General features: G+C 48.9%; 1 protein-coding gene across 4 annotated transcripts in view; it reads left to right on the forward strand.

Annotated features, from left to right (window-relative positions):
• Positions 1-1621: 1621 nt before the first annotated feature.
• Positions 1622-25137, forward strand: part of CRY2 (cryptochrome circadian regulator 2) — a 36751-nt gene continuing 13235 nt past the window's right edge. For 2 of the 4 annotated variants that reach the window (XM_055281805.2, XM_063640904.1), the window contains exons 1-7: positions 1916-2193; positions 10469-10577; positions 13224-13366; positions 15336-15520; positions 16548-16636; positions 22762-22902; positions 24666-24977. In XM_055281805.2, coding sequence (XP_055137780.2) covers positions 1916-2193; positions 10469-10577; positions 13224-13366; positions 15336-15520; positions 16548-16636; positions 22762-22902; positions 24666-24977 — 1257 coding nt within the window. Of the gene's footprint in view, positions 1769-1915; positions 2507-10468; positions 10578-13223; positions 13367-15335; positions 15521-16547; positions 16637-22761; positions 22903-24665; positions 24978-25137 lie in introns of those variants that run through there. The other 2 variants (XM_055281807.1, XM_055281806.2) reach the window with 2 other exon arrangements.

The raw sequence follows: 25137 nt of genomic DNA on the forward strand, positions 1-25137 counted from the left end.
AGTAAGACAAGCACAGTCCCTGCCTCACAGGGCTCACAGAATACAGATATAGCATTATGGGAATTTAGAGGAGAAAAAGGGAAGAGGATGCATCTCTGAGGTTAAGGGAGAACCACCTCCTTACACTCTGTTTCATTCCTAGCAAAGCACCAACCTTGTGGAGAGAAGAGGGGATAGGAGAGGGGGAACACAAAACCTTAAAATAAAAGTAATGAAAGGTTGCATCGATTTATTCAGCAAGCATTTGGAAAGGAAATTCAAAAATAAGGAAAGGGTCAGGTAAGGGGGCTAGGATAAACCTTTAAGAGCCTGCCAATATGAGACTCTAGTTCAATTTTTACTCAAATAATCCTTGAGTGTTAGGTGCCAAGCCCTGAGCTAGACTTCGGACATACAACTGTAAATAAGCCACAGCCCCTGCTCTCCAGGAGTTTATACTTTAATGGGGCAGAAAGACATTTGAGCAAGAAGTTCCAGTATCGTATGCCAAGACAAGTGACCAAAAAGAAGCACAGAATAAGATGGGGCACTATTCAAGTTGGGATCAGACAACAAGAAGGTGACATCTATACTGAACAATGATACAGAGCAAAGTGGAGTTAGAAACAAAGACAGAAGAGGGAGTGTGATCTAGACTGCTGGAACAGCTTGTGAAAAGGCCTGGAAATGACAGAGAATGCCTAGGATTGCAGTGACACTGGTTTACAGAGTGGTGCCAACTAATGCTACTAAATTGCAGACTAAATTTCTAAATGCTTTCATCACTCTGTCCCAGGTCCAGGAAGGGTTCCAAGCATGGGCTCAACCTAGGGCCAAGTTGAAACAGACTGTTTTCTACCTGATAACCCCAAAGCTGCAGCTTGACTAAGCCATCTTAGCCCTCCCCAACACCTTGTTGCTGGTGTTTATAGCTTCTCTTGCCATTTAGTCAGTCGATCAGCAAGCCCTGTGCTAGACTCCAGGGGAATAAGAGGGTTCCACCTGGCGTCCCAGAAGAATTGGGACAGTGTCCTCCACATCTCTGAACCCCACCCAGAATCCAGTACAGTGCTTTGCACACACTGGATCTACTAAACAGACTAAAAGAACATAAATTCATCTGATGGCATAATTACGATCTCAATTCAAGTCCCCCACATTCCCAGTCCTTACTCCCAAATCCTCTACTGCTGCATATTAGGGCACTCCTTCCCCATCCTTAGACTCTGCCACTTGGGATTACCTAGGATCTTCGCACAAAGAGAAGTATAGCTTCGTGGATGAAAGCAGAAATTTTGAAATCAGAATAATCTAGGTGAAATCCTCTTAGTAGCTTTATGATATTGAGTAAGTCACTCAACCTGCGGCACCCTCCGTTTTCTTCATCTGTAAAACGAAAACAACAGCAGCTTTTTCAGTGGGGTTGGCTAAATGAATGTAACTGGGCCGAGTTAAGAATAGTAAATGAGACCGTCTACGTAAGGAGATGATCATGTCTCTTGCCATATAAAGTGCACTTAATAAATGGCAGCTGTAGTAGAATGATGTAGATGGTGATGGTGATGATGTTGGTGATAATAGGAAGGTCAGCTGTCAGTCTTGCAAGTCACTGGCTGTAGTCACAGTCCCTACCAGCCCAGGCAGCTTCTTCCAGAAGCAGGCCCTGAACAGGACGTGTGTAAGAGATCCGCTGTCCCTCGAGACTTGGCCCACTCCCGGCACTCCGCGGACAGTCCCAGCCTGCGTCACTTGTCCGCATGCCATCTCCATCCGGGCGGACCCACACATGGTGGGAACGTGAGGGGGCGGGGCCTGTTCCGGCGCCTCTGGGCCAATCGCCGGGCGGGAGGCACTCAGCCAATGGTAGAGGGGCTCTGGGGCCCTGTGGGCGGGGACTAAGGGAGGAGCTGCGGCGTCATAGGTCACTGGGCGGGCTATGGGCGGGGTCCACGTCGCCTACCAGGGCGGAGCGGGGGTGGCCGGAGCAGTCCGGACAGTCATGGCGGCGACTGTGGCGACGGCGGCAGCTGTGGCCCCGGCGCCAGCGCCCGGCACGGACGGCGCCTCTTCAGTGCACTGGTTCCGCAAAGGGCTGCGACTCCACGACAACCCAGCGCTGCTGGCGGCCGTGCGCGGGGCGCGCTGCGTGCGCTGCGTTTACATTCTCGACCCGTGGTTCGCGGCCTCCTCCTCAGTCGGGATCAACCGATGGAGGTGAGGGGACCCGGGGCGGGGTGGCGGGGACGCAGCCAGGACCCTGACCCTGGGGTGACCGGCGAACAGCACGATCCCCCCAACCCCGCCACGGCTGGAAGGCCAGAGGAGAGAAGCCGAGACCGGGGAAGTAATTCGTCATGGTCCTAACGCGCCGGTGGGCCAGGGTTCAGCCTCTGACAAAGCGCGTTCGCACTGTTACCCCTTTGAGCCTCACAACTGCCTGTGGAACGGAGATCATGATCCTGGTTGTACAAATGAGACCCTTGAGCCCTGGAGACCCAAAGTCGACCTGCCCAAGGACTTGTAGCCAGTGAGTGGCAGAACAGGGGCTCCGGATCTAGGGCCCTTACGGTCTACTCAGGGAGGGGCGGAAGGGAGATACTGTAGTGTGAGGGCGGGACGGGTTTTTGCTCGCATTCTTCAAGTAAACAGCCCATTGCTGGGCTCGGGGAGATCACTCCTAAGCCTCTGGCTCGTTTGAATCCGCCCTACCACCCATCCTGGCTACCCTGCACCCAGACCGTCCTGCCTCTAGGGGTGTCGTGACCCTGGCTTAGCATTAAATAAGGTCTTCTCCCCTATATTATAAATAAAGAAGCCAAAGGCGTCTTTAGGTGGAGTCACTTTGTGTTCAAAGCTCCAGAGAATCCAGGGGATTCTCCAAAATGTTTTAAGACCTGCTCTGGAGCTTTGACCTCGATAGAAAAATTTAAAAGAATCCAAAGTGTCACCCCGTCATCCTCTTGTCGTGATTTTAGAGGACAGTTGAGCCATTAGAGATGAGACTTTTATGAACTGTTGTGGTAAGGTTAGGGAGCAGGAAAGCCATGATATCAGGGGCTCCTCTGTGGACCCCCCAGGAGCTGGAGTCGACATGGTCATGGAAAAAGATGAACAGGTCGTTAATTTTCACTGTAAACGGTATTCAAACTAAAGAGTTTTGAGACATAATGTACCCATCGCTCTTCAGAACACCTAGTGGCAGTCGCTCGGTTTGTTTGCATTGTTCTGGGGAATGTTTGCTTGTGGCCTTGTTGCATCGATGGACAGGGTTATTTCCAGGATACCGTGGCTCTCTGCACACCATTCGTTTCTCTCCAAGGTGTGTGCCCTGCTAAGAGAGTGAGTGCTCCTAGCAGTGGGCCTGTTCAGTGTCCCCTCCTGCCCAGAAGGAACAACTAAAGAGTCCTGTGGAGAGCCTGCCCACAGTTTTCAGGCTGCCTTATTGCTCTGTCTCTGTTCCAGTTTTCTATAGATAGAAGGTTGGGTTTGACAAGCATCATCAAATGACCATCCCTAGTGTGGACATTAAGCCAAGCCGCAGACTTTGCCCTGCACCAGTCAGAGCCAGGCAAATGGAATCCGACTACCTTCTTGTTACATTGTCACAGAATTTCTTCTTTTATTGGGTTTTGGGGGACATTGCATAGTACTGCCTACTCTTTTTTGATAGGGGAGATTAAAAATCAACAATAAAATTCCTGTTGATTAAACTCCAGTTTGCTAGGAACCAGGTGTTTATGGATTTTTGTGGGTCATCGTTTTGTGATCGTGCTATCAATCTAGTGAAGGAGAAAAGGAATGTGGCTCAGATGCCTGAGTCAAATCCTGAAGTCAGAGGCTGTGTAGGAATGCAGATATTAATTGATTGCTTAATGAGTGCCTAATATCTGCCAGGTACTGCTCTAGATGTTGCTAGGGATACAGCAGTGAATAAGCAGATGTGTTTGTGCTCCAGAACTCCTGGAGCCTACATTTTATTGAAGGAAGACCAGCAAACAACCATAATTTAGTGAAACGAAGTGCCATGAGAAACATAAGGGGACAGACTAGAGCAGTGGTTCTCAATCTTGGCTGCTGTGCATTGGAATCCCATAAGGATCTTTAAAAGATACCTAGGCCCCTTTCCCCCAGTTCTATTTTTTTTTTTTTTTTGAGACGGAGTTTTGTTCTTGTTGCCCAGGCTAGAGTACAATGGCACAGTCTGGACTCACTGCAACCACCGCCTCCCGGGTTCAAGCAATTCTCCTTCCTCAGCCTCCCAAGTAGCCAGGATTACAGGTGGCCATCGCCACACCTGGCTAATTTTTTTGTATTTTTTAGTAGATACAGGGTTTCACCATGTTGGCTAGGCTGGTCTCAAACTCCTGACCTCAGGTGATCTGCCCGCCTTGGTCTCCCAAACTGCTGGGATTACAGGGCGTGAGCCACTGTGCCCAGCCCCTTTCCCCCAGTTCTGCTAGAATTGTTCTGGGTTATGGCCTGGGCATTAAGGTTTTGGGGTTTCTTGTTTTGTTTTGTTTTTTATTTATTTATTTTTTGAGACGGGGTCCTGCTCAAGTGACAACCCAAGCTGAAATGCAGCGGCATAATCACAGCTCACTGCAGCCTTGACCTCCTGGGCTCAGCGATCCTCCTGCCTCAACCTCCCAAGTAGCTGGGACTGTAGGCATGCACCGCCATGCCTGGCTAATTTTTATATTTTTTGTAGAGATGGGGTTTCACCATGTTCTCCAGGCTGGTCTTGAACTCCTGGGCTTAAGCAGTCACCTGCCTCAACCTCCCAAAGTGCTGTGATTGCAAGTATGAGCCACTGTGTCCAGCCTTGGGCATTAAGGTTTTTAAAGCTCTTATTGCAGCAAAGCTTGAGAAGCATTGGACTAGAGAACCTCAGTCCTGAGACAGGCAACCTAGGAAGTATGTTGCAGTGCATTGGCAGGAAGTCTAATTAATGTTGGCATTCAGAAGAAAGAGATGAAGTAACACAAACAGATTGAATATGATAACTGCTCCTGGGCCTGGAAACAGACACACTCCTACCACCTCCACCATTCTGCTTGCTTCCTGGATCAGTTGAAGGCAGAGCTGCATTCTCTTTTGTGCACAAAGTTGGGGATAGAGGGGAGGGCTGGAGCCAGCCATATCTTGACATGACTGTAGTATGTGTAATCGTCCCGTGGTTGTTTCTGGATTCCAAGAGTGGTCTAAGAGAATTGTGCTGCAGCATAACGTCCTAGCTCTGCAACTGCTTAAGTTGCCTCTGAGAAGCCTCCCTAGGAAGGGCAAGGGACCATCTGCAAGGAGGGGAGGACCCAAAATCTGTGACTCTATTTCCCTCCTGATCCTTCTGCACTGACTCCCACACAATGTTTTTCTGCAGATGAAATCAGATTAAAATAACGATGAGTGGCACTAAGAGTAAAAAAGGACAGAGAAACGCAACCAAGAAATACACATATTGATTAGCAAGAAGCAGCCTAGCATACTCCTTGCCTTGGTGATGGTGGGAAGCTTATGGGCTAATTGTAGCTATATGAGCCTCAGGACTTTTTTTTTTTCCAAGTGCTTCTTGGCTAAGCCCTTTCGCATTTTCCCCAGCCTCACCTTCCCCAAATTTGCTACATCTAGAAGGAGGTACTGCAGCAAGAAGATAAACAAAAGGAAGATGTGAGCAGTTCCTAGATTTTAAAATGGCCTCTGTGGTTTTTCATTACCTTTCTCTCCCCACTGCACCTTGGGTAGGTGTTAGCAACAATTCCTCTTCCACTTTATTTAAATCATTTTGTCCCTGGCTCTGTGCTGCGCCTCTTTCAGGAGCTTCTGGGACAGAGGGAATTTGTAGAAATAAAATATGTTCCCTCTCAGCCCGTTTCTCTCAGAATTGGTAAATGAGGTAAACTGGGAACTTCCCAGGATGCCCCATGAGAACAAGCGTGTCTCTCTTCCCAGATGCTGAGAGCTGAACACTGTTGGACTGTTGGGAAGTGGATTGAGAACTATAGTCTACTGGCAGGGAAACAGGAGCTTCTCTGAGCTATTCACATTGGTACCTGAGAGAGGCACTTTACCATTCTGCTACCAAGGAAATGTTTCTGTTTGCCCAAAGGGGATAAAAACCTTCATCTTTCTCTTTGAAATTAGGAAAGAATAAATATGTTTTTAAAATAATAAGAATTTAATATTTAAGTATTTCTAAACATCACTCAGATACTTAGAAATAAATCTCTGCCAGAGATTGTGAGTTTAGGTTATCCTTTTCCATGGGGCTTAAGCTCTCTTAATTACTTAGGAAAAATTAATTCCTATTAATATCCTATGTAGCCATTCTGTGCCAGCCAATGGTATCATCATTGTTGTTAGATAGCCTTGGCTTGAAGCAGAGGAACTTGGTCAAGGACAGCCTGGACCCAAAAGAATTCACTGTTATCCTCCCTCCCCCTATTAACAACAAATAGATAAAATATTCCTCAACACAGGATCAGCCATTCCTAGAGAAGCCCTTCCCTAAATATGAGTACTTAATCAAAGGATCTGCTTGTTTTATTCTAAAAGGCTAGCCTTGTAAAGTCCCTGAGTTATAGTGTCCTCTCTGTATTTTTGGAAATCTCAGTCTGGTTTTCTCCAGTTCTGCCTGCCTCTGGCTCCAGAGCACTTACATAATAATGTAATTCAGTTGCACATGTTGTCTAATCCAAAGGTAAGCTTTGCTCTCCCAGGACCATGTGCTCTGAATTTTGGCCATGTGAGCTCAGCTAAGAGCTGCCAAGGGTGAAGTGCCAGCCCCCAACACCACCACCTCCAATGCCCAGGCCAGTTTCCTTCAGAGTCCCCTCGTTGGAGTAAAGAGAAATTGGAGTAAAGAGGAGGGTTGTAAGGGACCAAGAAGGTCCAAGGTTCTCTCTGGTGAAAGAATGCATATACCTGCCCACTGAGCCTCTGCCCAGTCGCAGCACTGCTCCAAATGTGATGGACAGCTGTCACCTGGCAGGCCTCAAAGGTAGTATCCTAGTGGTGGCTTCTCATTCTCTGCATTCTCTGGCTGCCTGGAGTCTGGAGATACTGGGGACCCTCCTCACATCTCTGCCTATTGCCTCCGTGCGGTGGCTGTCCTGAGCCCTCCCTTCCCGGGTTGACTCGAGAAGGAAGTTGGAAGAAGCAGAGCATTTCTAGCAGGCCAAAGGGGAGGCAGAAATATGGATGCTCAAGAGAGAAAGTTTAGTACAAACAAACTAGAAGCAAAGAAAGGCAACTTGTAACAGAGGCTAGAAGTAAAGTTCAGTTTTCTAGAGTAGTGCTTGTGAAACTTTAATATGCAAATGAATCACCAGGGGATCTTGCTAAAATACAGATTCTAATTTTGGAGGTCTGGGTTAGAGCCTGAGATTCTGCATTTCAACAGACTCCTGGGTGTTTCACAGCCAATGCTGCTGATTGTCAGACCACACTCAGAGGAGGAAAGATCTGGCAGCAGAGGTGTTGCTGGCCTTTGAGTTGACCTGTGGTGCTCCCTAATGGCTGAGCCCTGGGCAGCACAGCCTCAGTGTTCTGTTTGTTGAGAGGCAGTGGCTGGCTAAAATCGAACATGTCAAGCCTGACAGATTGCCTGGGTTTGAACTCTGGCCACTTATTAGGTATATGATGTTGGGCAAGTTCCATAATCTCTCTATGCCTCAGTTCCCTCATCTATAAAATGGGAATGATAATAGTACCTACTTGACTGGGCTGTTTGAGAATTAAATGAGGTAATGTATGTGAAACAAGTAGAATAGTGCCTGTCATTGTAAATGCTTATTAAATGTTAGTCATTGCCATTATTATCATTATTTTTATTTAGTTGCTGGGTTCAGAGTTGGGCCTTCTACCAGCCTCACATCTCTGCTTCCTGCTATAAACATCTCTTGTGAAAGAAGAAAAGGGCTCTCATAGGATTAGTTGTACTTTAGAGATGCTACGAGGAATCTCTCCTTTTAGTAAATGAGGTCTAAAAATAAAGTTCTGTAGAAGGCAGATTGCTACATGTTCTGGAACCTAGATTTCATGTGCATTCCAACCTTATTTATAGCTTCAAATCAAAGTCCTATGCAGCCTGGTGGACTGTGAAGGAAAAGGCCCCCAAAGCGCATGGCAAGGACACTCCTGGGAGCTGCAGGTGGAGGACCTGTGTCCTGGGGTTGTGGAATTTAAATCACTGCTCCTAGCCCTAGGCGTTCTACCTGGCAGGGTCCAGGTTTCAGATGGCATGAGACTATTTGCATGGATCTCTCTTCTTTTCCTTCCAGAAGAGTGGTGAGGCTTGGGGGAGGCCAACACAAGTGACGCACTTGCAGCTCCCTGTTCCTTTTCTGGAGGTGTCAATTTTTCAAAAACAGAAATTCACAGAGGTGGAGCTTTTGGTTTGCATAAAGCAGCATTCAACCTGTTAGTCTTCCATCCCAACCTCTCAAGAGAGTCTTCTTCATGCTCTTTTGCAAACATGATGCTTTGAGCTGAGCCCAGGGCTCAGCTCATGCTAGAATGTGGGTCGGTGGCATTGGCCATAGGAGTGTGTCAAGTTGTGTACATCAGAGGCAGCAGTGGGGGCTGGTTCTAGTTGGCAGCCTGGGAATAGTCACTGCTTCTGTAAGCCTCCAGTAGTCAGGGAATGTGACTGTGACATGTCATTCCTATTGTTGACAGAGAAGAATGCTGGGGATGGGTAGAGACCCAAGGGGTAGATAGCAGGTGCCTCAGAGGTATCTGTGACATATGCAGATTGACCCGTGGGTTCCTGAAGAAGAAGATAACAATGCCAGTGGATTACCTGTAGTCACACTGCTATTAGAGAAAAGGATTCCAAACTCCTGAGGGCCTGCAGAATCTCAGCCCCTGGAGCAGAGTTGGTGTGCAACTAGAAATCTTTAGAAATGGGGCACAGAGCCCGGCACAGAGGCTCACCCCTGTAATCCCAGCACTTTGGATGGCTGTGGAGGGTGGATCACTTGAGGTCAGGAGTTCAAGACCAACCTGGCCAACATGGTGAAACCCCATCTCTACTAAAAATATTGTTTAAAAAATTAACTGGGTGTGGTGCACATACCTGTAACCCCAGCTACTCGGAAAGCTGAGGCAGGAGAATCGCTTGAACCTGGGATGGGGAGGTTGCAGTGAGCCGAGATGGCGCCACTGCACTCCAGCCTGGGCGACAGAGCAAGACTGTCTCAAAAAGTAAATAAATAAATAAAAAAGGGCACAGAGAGGAAAATGTGGGTTTCAGAGTGACCACCCTAGGTTCCTGAATCCCCAGCTTTGTCACTTAACAGCTATGGTCTTAGGCAAATTAATTCACCTCTGAGTGTCTCAGTTTCCTCATCTATAAAATAAGGATGGTACTATTTCCTTCAAAATAGTTGAGAGAATTAAATGCAGAAATGCACTTAAAAAGCGTGACATAACCAAAATCCCATTGATAACCTTGGTTGCCTCTGGGGAGGGAGGGAGGGGAGAACCCTTTTTACTGTGTACCGCTTTGTCACTGGAATTTTGAGCCACACGAATAGTTTATCTGGTTATAATGTTAATTTAATTTAAAAATAAAACGCTGAAGGCACTCAGCAAATGTTAATTTCCTTTCCCTTTCCCCCGGTGATCCAGGTCTCCTGCTGAAGTTCTTGCCTATCTGCGATCTTCCCCACCTCCACCCCCACAAAAATGTGAAGATAGCTATTGAGAAGTACCTTTTAAGGCCTTCTCCCTCTTGGGATGAGCACCTGATCACCAGAGCCCTGGAGAAGCCTGGAGAGTGAGCCACCTGCCAGACAAAGCTCTGGGAACTAGGGACCCATTGCAGGCTGTGAGGCTGTGGCAGCAGAAATACGCATGGCCCAGAGCATGCATACAGAAAGCCAAGTAGTCTTTTCCACCAGAGTAAGGAGGATTTTCCCAGCTATGGCAGTCTGGTCCTCTGCTGAGAGGACCTTAATGCTTCATACCACAGTATTGCACTGGCTTTTCAGATGGCTCCCATGTGAGTCTCACAACAACCTTGTGCTGGGCAGATACTTATATCTAGCCCCAGAGACTGCGAGGGAGTAAGTGACTTGCCTCTGATCACACAGAAACACCACACTAGGAACAGCTCACATTTATCTCGTGATGTCTGTGTGCCAGGCACAGTGCTAAATGTTTTTCACACATTATTCAATTTTCTTTTCTTAGCAATTTTATGAGGTGGGTACTAAGATCAGCTTCACATTACCGGCGAGAAAACAGGCAAAGAGGTTAGGTTATTGCCTAAAGTCGCATAGCTAGTAAGTGGCAAGGCCAGGGTTTGAAGCAGAGCAGCGCTGATCCACTACCACATCCCTCCTGGGCTGGAACCCGGGCCTCTCCAGTCCTAGTGATCATGAGGCTGCCTGTTGGGCATAAACAGCGAACCAGTTTCTCCCTGCTTTGTCAGGAAAGAGAGCCACTCTTCATGATGTTATCACTAACAAGGCCTGTGTGGACTCTGCAGGTTCCTACTTCAGTCTCTGGAAGATTTGGACACAAGTTTAAGGAAACTGAACTCCCGCCTGTTTGTAGTCCGGGGACAGCCAGCCGACGTGTTCCCAAGGCTGTTCAAGGTAAGCGTGCAGAGCCCCAGAGAAGACAGTGAGATTCTGTCCCCGAGGGTTTCCCCACAGCCTGAGTGAGATGATATTCCGACTGAGGGAATGGAAACATCAGGGCTGGTCTGGCTGTTGCTGCTAGAGAAGTTGGGAGCAAAGGCAGCCAGTTAGCTTGCTCTTGGAATGGAAACTGTGTTAAGGAAGAAAATTCTGGGAAACCAGTGTCTTGTTGGAAAGCTCTCAGCTCAGTCCAGACATAGGATGTGGTAAGTCATTCCACTGCGGATGCCACTGGCTTCCTTCAATGTTTTCTTGGCTCAAGCCAGCAAGATTTATTAGAGTTCCTTCTAGGCCAAGACTTTGAGGGTGGGGTTTCATGTCTAGCAAGGTACGTTTCCCATCTTGCTTTGCTCTGCTTATTGGGAAAAGTCAGCCTTTCTGCCGGGCGCGGTGGCTCACGCCTGTAATCCCAGCACTTTGGGAGGCCAAGACAGGCGGATCACGAGGTCAGGAGATTGAGGCCATCCTGGCTAACGCGGTGAAACCCCGTCTCTACTAAAAATACAAAAAATTAGCCAGGCATGGTGGCCGGCACCTGTAGTCCCAGCTACTCGAGAGGCTGAGGCAGGAGAATGACGTGAACCCGGGAGGTGGAACTTGCAGTGAGCCGAGATTGCACCACTGCACTCCAGCCTGGGTGACAGAGTGAGACTCCATCTCAAAAAAAAAGGTCAGCCTTTCTGAGGAAGCTTTCTTGTTTCCCATGGGGTAAATGATTGATAGAAATCTTCATTTTGGTGCCACATAGGTTTCTGTTTGCAGTAACGGGGCCAGTCCACTTTTCCCTCAATCCCTTTAAAAAGTACATTCTAAGGCCCACATAGAAGCACAGGAACTCATGGACAGAGGGCTATGGGACAGACTGCCATCACCCTCGGCAGCACACAATGATTGTCATGCCCCTCCCCACCCTAACTCCGAGACAAAAGGAAAAGTCACGTCAAGGCAAACAGCTTAGTGAATACATCATCCTTCGGTTCCCCTCCCCGCACCCCCACACATAATTGTGCATACATGTACGAATCACACAGTGCTAGTAATTGCCCACATTCATTGAGGGCTGCCTATGAGTCAAGCGCTGTTCCCACTGCTTGTTTACATCAACTCAGTTCTTCCTCACAGCAGGCCTAAGAGGTGGCTACTGCTATCCCAATTTACAGGTGAGGAAACAATAATTGGTTGTGAAGTTAATAAGTGACGATCTTGGATTCTGACTCTAGAGCTGTGTCCTTACCCACCATACCATATAAATACATTTGCCTCCCTTCTCCCCTTGACATTGCCCTTTTTCTCCCCCGGCAACTCAGAGGCCAACCCACTTATGTCCCAGAGATATAGCTAGGTCATCCATTCAGTCATTTAATGTATTTTTATTGAGCTTCTGCTAGGTACTAGGCCCCATACTAGGTATAAGGGTAATGATGATGAGTGAGACAACATGGTTTCTGCTCTGAGAGTTCACACTAATAGGGGACTAATAGGGGAAACAGGCAGGTGTATCATTGTCATATAATACATGCTACAGTGGAAAAAAGACAAGGTGCAGAAGAATTATATTGAAGGAGGAGGTCAAGAAGGCTTCTTGGAGTAAATGTCATTTAATAATATTGTTATTGCTCACAGGTTACAATGAGTATTCAATGATGTAATCTATATGAACTATAAGCATGGTACCTGGCATGTAGCAAGGGCTCAATCAATGTTTAATGCTGATATCCTCGAATGAGGGATAACTGGCCCTGCTAAGGACCCAGTCCCCGGGCAGGGCTGAGTCAGGACCAGACCAGCCTGTGCATGGCCAGGACATTTGCCCCTGTGGTTCAGAGCTTTCAGAGACCATGACCAGAGACTTTGGAGAATGTGTTTTTCTTCTTGCAAGTTGCATGCTGTAGGGCTTTCTGTGGGTTGTCTGTACAACCATTCACTGGGCCAGCTTGCTATGAGATCTAGAAATTCCTACCAGAAATGACTAAAGGCTTAGGAAAGAACTTCCTCCTTTTCAACATGCAGCCCCTCTGGTCAGTTTCCTCTGACCTCCAGACTAAGGATCGCTTCCCCTTTCCTGACTCTCTCGGGTCTGGAACCTATTAGCTCTGTTTGCTATTGGCCTCAGGAGTGTTGCTGTGGAAACAATTAAGACACTTCACATAGCACAACTCTGCCAAGAAAACTAGGCCACAAGTCTGCAGGGCTGTGAGAGGCTCTGGGAAAAGCTTGCTGAGCAGGCGGAAGGCAGTGGTCCTGACCCACCCGTGAGTCAGTGCCACTCTCTGGAACCGGGGGTTTCCCAGGAGCGTTGTATTTATGGTCTCCTGCCGCATTCTCCTACCTCAAGGACACAGCAAGTGCACAAGGCTGCCTACCTCTCTCCCAACTCCACTGTTGCTGTGCTGTTGGCTTCGCCACACTGCCTGCCCTCCTCAAACTTTCTGAACCTCAGCTTGTTTGCTTTCCAGACCAAATCCCTGTTCCTAGTTTGTTCTGCTGCCCATCAGACAGGTCTTTAGACTAGCTCTGTTCTCTCCCAGGAAGGAACTGAGAGTCCAGCTTCCCCCTCCTCCCCAAACACAGTGTTGAGCATAACAGATCCTCTCCCCACAGGAATGGGGAGTGACCCGCTTGACCTTTGAATATGACTCTGAACCCTTTGGGAAAGAACGGGATGCAGCCATCATGAAGATGGCCAAGGAGGCTGGTGTGGAAGTAGTGACCGAGAATTCTCATACCCTCTATGACCTGGACAGGTAAGAGATGGGGCCCAGGGGTCAGGTTACCAATTGTGAGAGTTAGTAATTTGGGCCCCTGCTGAGAGGAACTCAGAGAGGTTCAGCATTAGGGCCACCTGACCCAGGAGGCATGGCATCTTCTAGAAGCTGGAGGAGAATAGGCCAGAGTCAGACCCTGTAGAACAGGTCACAAAGAGCTTTACCTCATTGGGGTAGCAGAGAGGCTTGTTAGGCCCAAGGCATGGAAGCAGTGAGGACCCACACTCAGGGTATTTACAAATCTGCTCCTAGTATGCCCGAGTCCCACCTGTGCCTCATACTCCCACTTCCATCCTGCTCAACAGCTGCCCTCTGACCTCAGTGGACCCTGTCTGTTACCCCTCCAACAGACCTCTGTTCACACAGGTCCGGTTTTTGTACCTAAGATGAGTTCCTAGGCTGGGCATGCTGGCTCATGCCTGTAATCCCAGCACTTTGAGAGGCCAAAGTGAGAGGATCGCATGAGTCCAGGAGTTCAAGATCAGCCTGGGCAACATAGTGAGACCCCCGTCTCTACTAAAAATAAAGAAATATATTAGCCATGCACGGTGGCACATGCCTGTAGTCCCAGTTACTGAAGAGGCTGAGGTTGGAGGATCACTTGAGCCCAGGGGCTTGAGGCTGCCATGAGCTGTGATCATGCCACATCACTCCAGCCTGGGTGACAGAGCGAGATCCTGTGTCAAAAAAAAAAAAAGAGTTCCCCAGGTTCTATGACTATCTGGGTTTCCAGGCCGTGTTGCTTGGTGGCGGGGAGGGCTCTAGAGATCCCTGCAGGGAGCTGCTAACTACAGAGGAGCCTCCTTCCCTGGTGACAGCCTCTGTGCTTTCAGAGATTCTAGGAGGAAATCCTCTCCTCCCCTTCCCTGCCATGCCAGAGCTGTCACCCTCCTGCTGCTGCTGCTGTTGCTGCTGCTGCCAAGCCAGCAGCCGCTGCGGCTCCCCACCCCCACTTCCCAACCCAGTGCTGGCTGCCAAGAAGCCAGGTCACACAGCTGTGCACGTGAGCCGGGCCCTCAGGAGGAGAGGCTGGGTGTGGAGATCCTCCTCCTGCTGCGTGCCAGAGAAGGGGGAGGCACAGCAGAGGCAGCAGCCGACCATATATCTCCACTAACGCGGGGAGAGCAAACTGAGAAATGAACTCACCCAGCCAGATGGGCCTTGCGTAAGCTACTTCTTGGCCAAGAAAAGTCCTGGGAATGTGGCTCCATACCATCCCAATTCATCCTTATATAAACAGCCTCCGTTCTCTTCTTCGCCCTCTGATACTCTTTCCTTCTTGCATGAGTGCAGTTGTGTTTTCCCTGGTCATGAAAAATACTTTGTAAACTACAAGACACTCTTTAAGTATCAGTTGTGGCTTTGAACTCTAGCCGCAGTCTCTGAATTTGGGAGGATAAGCTGTCCTCCACCTCTCTGTTCAATGTTCTAATAAATGGAGGCTAAGAAGGGGGTGATTTTCCAAGAAAGGAACATGTCTGCTATTCCTTATGATGTTAGAGTTAAGAACATGTCTTCAGCTCTTATCAAAGAATTTTCTCCAGGGCTTACACGGTGGTAGAGACCTATGGGGATTCCCGTAGCTTGGACAGATAGGCCAGTGCCAAGCAGCCTGGTAGGGATTTTTCTGTGATTAGAGATTTGGTCAGTCTCTGTCTTTAGGTGGCTCTGTGTCAACACCAGGGAGCCCGGAATTGAGTCCCAGCTCTGGCCCTGCCTTGCTCCATTGCTGAGGCACCTGCTCCAGCTCTCTGGGCGTTATTTTCCCTCTCGGTAAAATGGAGATGTGGCCTCCCTTGCCCCCTTCTTTCCACTCAGGCGTGGGACCTGTGAGTGGATGAGGAAAGCCACCCTCAAAGCCTTCAGAGTCTGGGTTCTTTTTTGGGTGGGCAGGGACCCACATCACAGGGCCTTGTGGGTAACACTAGCTGTGCTTTGGGCTCCCCAGGATCATTGAGCTGAATGGGCAGAAGCCACCCCTTACATACAAGCGCTTTCAGGCCATCATCAGCCGCATGGAGCTGCCCAAGAAGCCAGTGGGCTCGGTGACCAGCCAGCAGATGGAGAGCTGCAGGGCCGAGATCCAGGAGAACCACGATGAGACCTACGGTGTGCCCTCCCTGGAGGAGCTGGGTGCGTACTTCCTGCCCAGAGCCGCTTGTGCTGGTGCCTGCTTTTGTGTAAAGAAATTTTTTGTCAAAGTAATGCATGTCATTATAGAAATGTTAGAAAGCACAGGAAAACAAAAATGGAAATGGCAGTCACTATTATTCCACCACCCAGAGGGAACCACAATTAATTTTAAACTATGTCCTTCTAGTATTTGTTCTGTTCATACTTATACATGTAATGTTCTGTTTCTGGTTCTAGATCGTGCCTCTATTTTTGTACTTCCCTCTCGCAGACAATACAGGCACTGCCTGGTGCTGGTGTCCGTGGGCTTCTCGGTAACAGGATAGCTAGTATTGCTTCTGTTGAAAGCAGGGAGTCTGTCAGCCTCTCAGGTTACTAACTACACTCTTTCACCCCTCCCTCTTTCTTAGCTTTTTTTTTTCTTTTTGAGACGGAGTCTGGCTCTGTTGCCCAGTCTGGAGTGCAGTGGCACGGTCTTGGCTCACTGCAACCTCCACCTCCCGGGTTCAAGCAATTCTGCTGCCCCAGCCTCCTGAGTAGCTGGGACTACAGGCGCCTGCCATCACGCCCAGCTAATATTTGTATTTTTAGTAGAGATGGGGTTTCACCATGTTGGTCAGGCTGGTCTCGAACTCGTGACCTCGAGTGATCCACCCACATCGGCCTCCCAAAGTGCTGGGATTACAGATGTGAGCCACCCCTCCAGTGTTTTGACCTGAACAAAGCTATTAGCCTTTTTCACCTGGAAACCACAGTTGTTGCCAGCTAATCTGAAAAGGCAGGAGGTCCAGGATTGTTCTCATCTACCTGGAGCGATGAGGGTGCAGGGGAAAGCAGAGAAAATAGTGACTGTGGGAAGAGAACCAAGTTGACCTAGAAAACGCTAAAACTTTAAGGATTATCTCACCCCCAGTAGCACCGAGACACTATGGTTCAGTTCTCATAAAGTTCAAATAACAGAACAGCCGTGCCGGGCTGTCACTGAAATGGTCAAACCTCCTGTCTTGTGACCTTTCCTTCTCTACAGGGTTCCCCACTGAAGGACTTGGTCCAGCTGTCTGGCAGGGAGGAGAGACAGAAGCTCTGGCCCGCCTGGATAAGCACCTGGAACGGAAGGTATGGGCTGTTTCTGAGACACAGAGCTGCAGATACTGATATCCACACAGCAGGGGATACAGATCATGTCCATGTCCTTTAGTCCCTCTTAGCTCACACTGGTTGGAAAATGAAAAATCCTCTTATCCTCCTGATGGCCCTAACAACAGCAACACTAACAGCAACTACCATTTAGAGAGTACTTACCATGTGCTGGTCACTAGGCTCAGCATTTCTGGGTTAAGCACCTGCTGGCATTTCTTTTAATCTTTCCAACAGCCCTACAAGGTAGGTACTAAGCTGTTCATTCCACAGATTACAAAATTGAGGCTTAGAGAGGTTAAGTTAACTTGCCTGAGGTCACAAAGTTAGTAATTACAGGTTGAGTATTCCTTATCCAAAGTGCTTGGGACCAAAAGTGTTAACAGATTTTAGATTCTTGAATTAGGAATGCTCACCTTATAACACAGTAAGACCTTGTTCTATGTGATTCTAAAGCTGTGTCGGATTGCTTTTCTTTCATCTGTGGGCAGGTTCCCCCTGCTAAGAGGATATCTGGTTGGTAAAATCTATAAGATTATTTTGTGTTGATGTGTCTCCGCATCTTTTTGCTGGAACTCTTTCAGCGTGTTGATTTCCATTTGCTTGGACACAGAGCAAATGGCCCACCTCCCAGTGCAGTGAGAACTGGGGAGGAAAGAAGCCCAGGCCTCAGAGGCACAGTGTCACAAAGTCCTCACTCCCCTGCAGCTAGAGGAGCAGAGAAAGTTCTCATGTCCGAGAACAGGCACCTCCTAGTTTCCTGCCCCCTGCAGCTGGTTTATAAAACCTCAGCTTTTTCTATGCCTGCTAAGATGGCTAGGTATTTTGCCCAGCAGCCAGATGATGATGATAATAGAACAAGGAGGCCAAGGCAAATCTGCTTGGGAAGAATGTTCTGCAGCCCTGGAGGTGTCCAGTCAATGGTGAAGGCCCACAGCCTCGATGTTTCTACCTGGTTGTTTCCTTCAGCCTGGGCCGAAAGCAAGCCCCACAGACTTAAAGGATGAGAGCAGCTATCTCTGTCCACATCACAAGCTTCACCTAGAGATTCTTGGGCCCAGTTTGAAGACAAAGGTTGGGCCAAGGGGCAGAAGGGTGGAGATGACAAATGGGATTGCAGGAGTAGAATAGGGCTTAAACCTGTGAAGAGCTATCATCTGTGGTTAGTTTTTATCAGCTGGAGAACATTTTGTAGAGGGATGTCCCTTAGGTCACCGACAGGAGCTCCTTTTCCACATACCCCCAGCGGGCCCCTTCTCTCAAGGGCCCTTACGCCATGGACACATTCAGACTCAGTGGTGGCCAGAGGAAATACTGTGCCCTGCACATCTGGGAGAACAGATGGTGCTGGAGATACAGGAGTTGAACCTGATTTCAGGGTGTTTATTTTAGCTTCCTTCAGTTCTCCAAATCTGAAGGGAGCACCTAGTCGTGCCAGGATGTTTTAGCTTCTAAAGAGACTGCGAAACAAGATAGGCATGGAGTCTGTCTCCAGAAACAGTCTTCTGGAAATGATGGACATTAAACAAGGAATTATAGAAGTTCTAAGGGTTAGAAAGGAAGGTTCAGAGGGTTATGGGAGCAAAGACCATGAGGATTATATCAATCAGTTCTTGCTTGTAAGCTGGCTTTTGAAAAAGGGAAGGTTTTTCTAGGTTACATAACCAAGAGTAGCCTTCAGGCACAGCTGGATCCAGGTTCCAAGGAATGCTATGAGGAATGCATTCTCCATCTTTCAGCTCTGTTTTCCTCTCTATTATTTCATCTTCAGCGAGGCTTTCCTTGATCAGTGGCAAAGCTCATCACCACCAGCTTATTTTCAGTCTGTTTAGCAATACTAGATAGAAGAAGGTATGTGCCTCTTTTCTGAAAGCATCAGGAAAAGTCCTGAGGCGTGTTTTCATTGGCCTGGTTTGGGTCATGTGACTGTCCCTGACTCAGTGACTGTGGCCAGATATAGGAGGTGGTGCTTTCCCTGGCCAGACTTGCATCATGAGTCCACTCCCAGAACTGGAAGGTAGGTTTAGCTCTGCTTTATCCACTCGGACTAGGATCAGGGAAGGCTGGTTCTCCACAGGAATATGAGATGCTGTTACTGAAAAGCAGAGGAAGCTACATGATCTTTACCACTGGGTTACTCAATAGTAGATGAGGGCAAGCATCTCTCTATAAAAGTATTCTGATTATTAAATTAAAAAGGAATGAGAGAATTTGAATACTACCATTTTGTAACCCTCAATGATGATGCATTATGTATTGGTGACTGCTGACACCATAGAAGGAGGCAAGCATTATGTGCCCCTGTAGTCTTGTCAAAGGGAGCAAACCTGAGTCCAGTCCAGTTTCTGGTACCAGCCACCAATGTGCGGGTGATACACAGGACACAGCACTTGTTGAACTGCACCATGAGTATACAGTCAGCAAAATCCAGACTGTGGGAATCTTGGCAAGTCAGATAGCCTGGGTTCTTTCCCAGAACAATGGAATGGAAAAGAAAAAATGGCAGGAAATGTGCAGATTAAAAGAAAATTAAATAACATATTAAAGTTTTTTTTAAGGCCAGGCACGGTGACTCACCTGTAATCTCAGCACTTTGGGAGGCCAAGGCAGGAGGATCTCTTGAACCTAGGAGTTCAAAACCAGCCTGGGCAACATGACAAGCCCTCATCTCTAAATAAAAACAAATTAGCCGGGTGTGGCAGCATGTGCCTGTAGTGCCAACTACTTGGGAGGCTGAGGTAGGAGAATCACTTAAGCCCAGGAAGTCGTGCCACTGCACTCCCACCTGGGTGACAGAGAGTGGGGTCTCAGAAAAAAAAGAAAAAGAATCCCAGCACTTTGGGAGGCCGAGGCGGATGGAGCACTTGAAGTCAGGAGTTCGAGACCAGCCTGGCCAACATGGTGAAACCTCATCTCTACTAAAAATACAAAAACTAGTCAGGCATGGTGGCGCGTGCCTGTAATCCCAGCTACTTGGGAGGCTGAGGCATGAGAATCGCTTGAACCTGGGAGGCGGAGGTTGCAGTGAGACGAGATCATGCCACTGCACTCCAGCCTGGTTGACAGAATAAGACTCTGTCTCAAAAAAAAAAAGAAAAAGAAAATTGAGTAGCTGGGATTACAGGCTCCCACCACCGTGCCTGGCTAATTGTTGTCTTTTTAGTAGAGACGGGGTTTCACCCTGTTGGCCTGACTGGTCTCAAACTCCTGACCGCAAGTGATCCCCCTGCCTCGGCCTCCCAAAGTGCTGGAATTACAGGCATGAGCCACCACACCCGGGCAGAAATAAAGTTTTTTTTAATGGCCAAGACTAAATTGTAACACCTAGGAATGCACATTTGGGTAAAAAAAAGAAGCTACTTAAAGAATAACTGTGAAAAGATAAAGTCCTTCCTTTCAAACATGTTTTGCCAAAATAGAAAAATGTAAACATTTCAGAAATGCAGAAAGTATTTATTATAAAAGCTGAAGTAGGGGTTGCATATATTGGGGGGCAGGAGGGAACTGTTCCTGGGATGAGCACATAGACTCTTGGGGTGGCTGTCAAAGCTCTGTTTCCCGAACCTTGGTGGCGATTGCATAGATGTTTGCCTTAGAATAATTCATTAAGTCACACATTTGTGTGATTTTCTGTATCCAAGTTTCATTTAAAATAAAAGTATTTTAAAAGCTGGGGGCTAGCAAGGGTGTGCGCACGCAAAAATACCTAGTGTCTGTTAGAGGTGCTTAACCTGATAACACAGGGGTTACCTGCAGAGGAAGAAGCCTTGAGGTTGTGACTTGAAGGAAGAGTCTCAGTTAACCAGGTGAAGGTGAGGGAAAGGAAGACAGTGGTCCAGAGGCAGCTGCTTGTGCAGAGGCAAAGGCCAGTGAGAGCAGATGCGTAAAGAAGAGGGGCAGCAGGAGGCGGAGGGTACAGTGAGCCGAGATCACACCACTGCACTCCACCCTGACCCTGTCTCGAAAAAAAGGGGCAAGAGACAGAGCTGGAAAGGCCTGGGTGCTGGGGAGCCACAGAAGCTTTCATGAAGATTTGGGCTCTGTCCTCAGAGCAACAGGAAGCCCACTGTGTACATTATCCCGAGCAACAGGCATTGCATCACTCTGGTCCCAGCGTGGAGAATGAGTTAGCGGGGGATGGGAGTGGACGCAGGGATGCCAGTCAGGAGGCTGCCACAGTTGTCCAGTCTAGATATGACCTTAGCCTGAACCAGGTTGGTGGCAGCAGGGAATGGAAAGAAAAGGACAGATTTGGGAAATATTTGGGCAGTAGAATTGACAGGACTTGGTGAGGGGACAAAGGTGATGGCTAGGATTGTGCCTTGGGCAGCTAGGTAGCTAGCAGTGTATTATCTGAGGTAGGGAGGCCAATGGAAGGGTGGGTTTAAAGAAAAGGGCGCATCTCCCTTGAGCTGCCTGAGAGGCAGCCAAGTAGAGGTTTCTAGCAGGCAGCCAGGTGGAGCAACCTGGGCTAGAGCTGTGGATGTGGTGATTGTCTGCAAAGGGGTGGAACCGGGAGCCATGGGCCTGGATGAGCTTGCCGAGGCACACAGTTGAGTAGAGAACCTAGAGCTGAGCCCTGGGTGCCCACATTTAAGGGAGAGGTAGAGGAGGTGGAGCTGGTGAAAGACCAAGAGCGCCAGGCAGCTGAGAGATACCAGGAGATGTGGAGTCACAGAGGCCAAGGAATCAAGAGGATAAGACAGCACAGTCGGCAGGTACAGCGCTGCTGAGAGATCCCAAAATACAAGGACAGAAAGTGCCTGCAGGACTCAGTGGCACAGAAGTCACAGGAGACTCTTGTGGGAACCAGCCTTGTGGTCAAGGCAGAAACCAGGATGGGGTTGGCCAGAAATTGGAGGTAGGGGAGGGGAAATGCAGAGAGGCGGGCTGTGAAGGAGGAAAAAGGACCCAAGTCTACAGGGTTGCCAGAAGCCCTTTGTTTTTATTTTGTTGTCTTTGTGAAGAGGAGAAATGAGATTATTTTCTCAATGTTTCGGGAGTGAAGACTATAGAAAGAAAGAGGTTGAAAATGCAAGAGAAGGAAGGGGGAGGCTTCCAGAGCAGCCGGAGGCCTTGGCCTTGGGCAGGGTCACAGGAGGGGAGGAGAAAGAGGGGTAGGTGTGGGTGCAGGTGAGTTTGTAGATTTAGTGGCTGAAAGCAGAGGTGTTTCCTACCTGATGGCTTCCATTTCCAGGAAGTGTGGAGCAGGAGGCCTGAAGAGAGTCAAGGTTGTGAAACAGTATCATGGAGAGGAGGAGAGGATGTTGGGAGTTAAGAAAGTGAAAATAGGCCGGGCATGGTGGCTCACGTCTGTAATCCCAGCACTTTGGGAGGCCGAGGTGGGCAATCAGGAGAATCCCTTGAACCCGGGAGGCGGAGGTTGCGGTGAGCCGAGATCGTGCCACTGCACTCCAGCCTGGGTGACGAGAGCAAAACTCTGTCTCGAAAAAGAAAAAAAAAAAAAAAAAATTCGTGAGAGACTGCATGGAACAGCAAGTCAGGAAAGTAAAGTCCTATGCCAGCAACCAGTGATGATAAAAACATGACCAGTAATGTTATATGACACATGGCCCCAGAAATGAACGATTCCGTTGGTCCCCAGGAATGGATTGGAAGTTTCCTCCTTCCCCAGCTGCTGTTGAACAATAGTGCGAAGTCCCTGGTGTCCATGATACAACCTAAGGGCTGCTAGTGACTAGAGAAGGGACTGAGAGAGAGATTCTTTTCTGTAAAGTAGAAGCCGTGTTTCCTGCTGTATAATTAGAGAGTTCAGTCAGTGCTTTCAGAATTCTTTCATATCTCATTTTAATCCACAGGAGATTGGAAATTTTGTTCTTATTTAGTAGATACGTAGCTGAGGGAAGTAATAACGTGTTCACAGTCACCCCACAAATTAAAGAGCAAGTCAGGGAATGACATAGGCTCGTTGTTTGGTCTGATGGTGGTTCCGTCTCAAAATCGGCTGGACAAGCACAGTGTTCCATGGCTCCATGGCTGGCTGTTCTGTGACCCTGGGCAGATTCCTTAACCAACCAATGCCTCCATTTTTTCCTCTGTAACATCCAAGCCTTTCCTTTCGCCACCTTCTCTATCTGCTGTAGGCCTGGGTTGCCAACTATGAGAGACCCCGAATGAACGCCAACTCCCTCCTGGCCAGCCCCACAGGCCTCAGCCCCTACCTGCGCTTTGGTTGTCTCTCCTGCCGCCTCTTCTACTACCGCCTGTGGGACCTGTATAAAAAGGTAAGGGGGACATACCTGCCCATATTGCAGCTAAGGCCTGCAGCCAGGCCTTTTGGACTTGTCAGTCACCCTAAAAAAGGCACTGGTGGGTGGGGGTTGGGCTGTGGCCCCTGGAAGGGCCTAAGTGTGTGCGGATAGTCCAGAGGAGGAGAGAAGACTCAATATCCAAGAGGGCAGAGCCAAGCACAGAGTGAACTGCCCACCAGAATGAAGCCCAGACCATCATGTAGAGCAGAAGGACAGGCAGAAAAGCAGGCCTCAGGTGTGACCCTAGAGGTGGCATATCCTCTGGCAGCTGGTGGACAGGGGCGAGGTCCCCAGGGTGAGAGGCATGGAGAGGGTGAGGCTGGAGCCAGTCTGAAGTGGAAGAGCATAGCTGCCCGCTCTGGGGCTGTGTCCACAGCATTCAAAAGGGGAGTCCAGGAACAGCAGTTGCCCATCAGTGATGGAGGGAGTGGTCTGGAGGGGCTGCACACAGAGCTGTGCTATACAGACAAGAAGCAAATAAGCCTGTGTTAACTATCCCCAGAAGGAGAGAGGGCAACACAGTCAACATTCAGAGGGATCACCTCATCTTGTGCCTATGTTTTTTGTTTCTGTTGTTTATTTAAGAGACAAAGTCTATCTCTGTTACCCAGGCTAGAGTGTAGTGTGGCCTGATCACAGTTCACTGAAACCTCGGACTCCTGGGCTCGAGCAATCCCTCTGCCTCAGCCTCTCAAGTAGAGCTAATTTTTTACATTCTTTGTAGAGATAGGGTCTTGCTATGTTGCCCAGGCTGGTCTCGAACTCCTGGGCACAAGCAATTATCCTGCCTTGGCCTCGCACAGTGCTGGGATTACAGCTGTGAGCCACCATGCCTAGCTGTTGTGTCTACGTTTGCTTTTTTGTTTGTTTTTGAGACAGGATGTCATTCTGTCACCCAGGCTGGAGTACAGTGGTATGATCACAGCTCACTGCAGCCACAACCTTTCAGGCTCAGGTGATCCTCCTACCTCAGCCTCCCCAGTAGCTGGGACTATAGGTGCATGCCACCACACCTGGCTAATTTTTTGTATTTTTTTTTGTAGGAACTGGGTTTCGCCATGTTGCCCAGGCTGATCTCAAGCTCCTGGGCTCAGGCCATCCACCCACCTCAGCCTCTCAAAGTGCTGGAATTACAGATGCGAGCCACCACACCTGGCTGTATCTACATTTTTAAATGTTATCTCCTTATCCTTGCCATTATTGAGATTTTGTGGCATGGGATAGCTTTGCCAGTTTGGTGAGTAATCTTGTGACTTTAGGGAAGTCATTATTTGCTTGGAGGTCTGATTTCTTAATTACCTTATGGCCCCAGATCCAGGCTGTGTGTATAACTTATTCAACCAAAATCTAGACTGAGCATTTTTCATGTGTGCTGATAGGAAAACTCCTTTTGACTTTCTAGAAGGTGGAGCCAAACAGGGAACTCTTGAGGACAAGGAACATGACCAGCCTTGGGAAGTTTGAATCCTAGTGCAGAGTGCTGTGGTGAGGCCCCTTCCCACTGCCTGGCCCTCTGTAGCTTTCTTCTTGCTCAGAGCAGTGGCACAGTGCAGGCAGGGCCTGGGTGTTGCAAGTGCAGGCACGCTGTGCCACTTCTAGGGGATAGTCCTTCCACATCTGGGAGCTGAGCCACCAGGTCTGTGGAGGGCCCAGATTCCTTTGTAGAAGAGACCTGAGAGGCACCATGCTAAGAGCTGGGCAAGTGTTTGTATCCATGTGCCACCCCTACCTCTCAGGTGAAGCGGAACAGCACACCTCCCCTCTCCCTATTTGGGCAACTCCTATGGCGAGAGTTCTTCTACACGGCAGCTACCAACAACCCCAGGTTTGACCGCATGGAGGGGAACCCCATCTGCATCCAGATCCCCTGGGACCGCAATCCTGAGGCCCTGGCCAAGTGGGCTGAGGGCAAGACAGGCTTCCCTTGGATCGATGCCATCATGACCCAACTGAGGCAGGAGGGCTGGATCCACCACTTGGCCCGGCACGCCGTTGCCTGCTTCCTGACCCGCGGGGACCTCTGGGTCAGCTGGGAGAGCGGGGTCCGGGTGAGTGCTCTCTCAGCGAAAAGCTGGCCTGTACCCTCTGGTCAGGCCCATCAAAGGGCAGCCCCCTTCTGGGCTGAGGGATGGGGTGGGATTTCTGGGTCCAGGAGATCCCCTCCAGATCCTGTGTGGCTTGCCTTCAGTGGAAGGGCTTTGGCTCCTG

The sequence above is a fragment of the Symphalangus syndactylus genome, chromosome 6, assembly GCF_028878055.3.
Source record: "Symphalangus syndactylus isolate Jambi chromosome 6, NHGRI_mSymSyn1-v2.1_pri, whole genome shotgun sequence".
NCBI lineage: Eukaryota > Metazoa > Chordata > Mammalia > Primates > Hylobatidae > Symphalangus > Symphalangus syndactylus.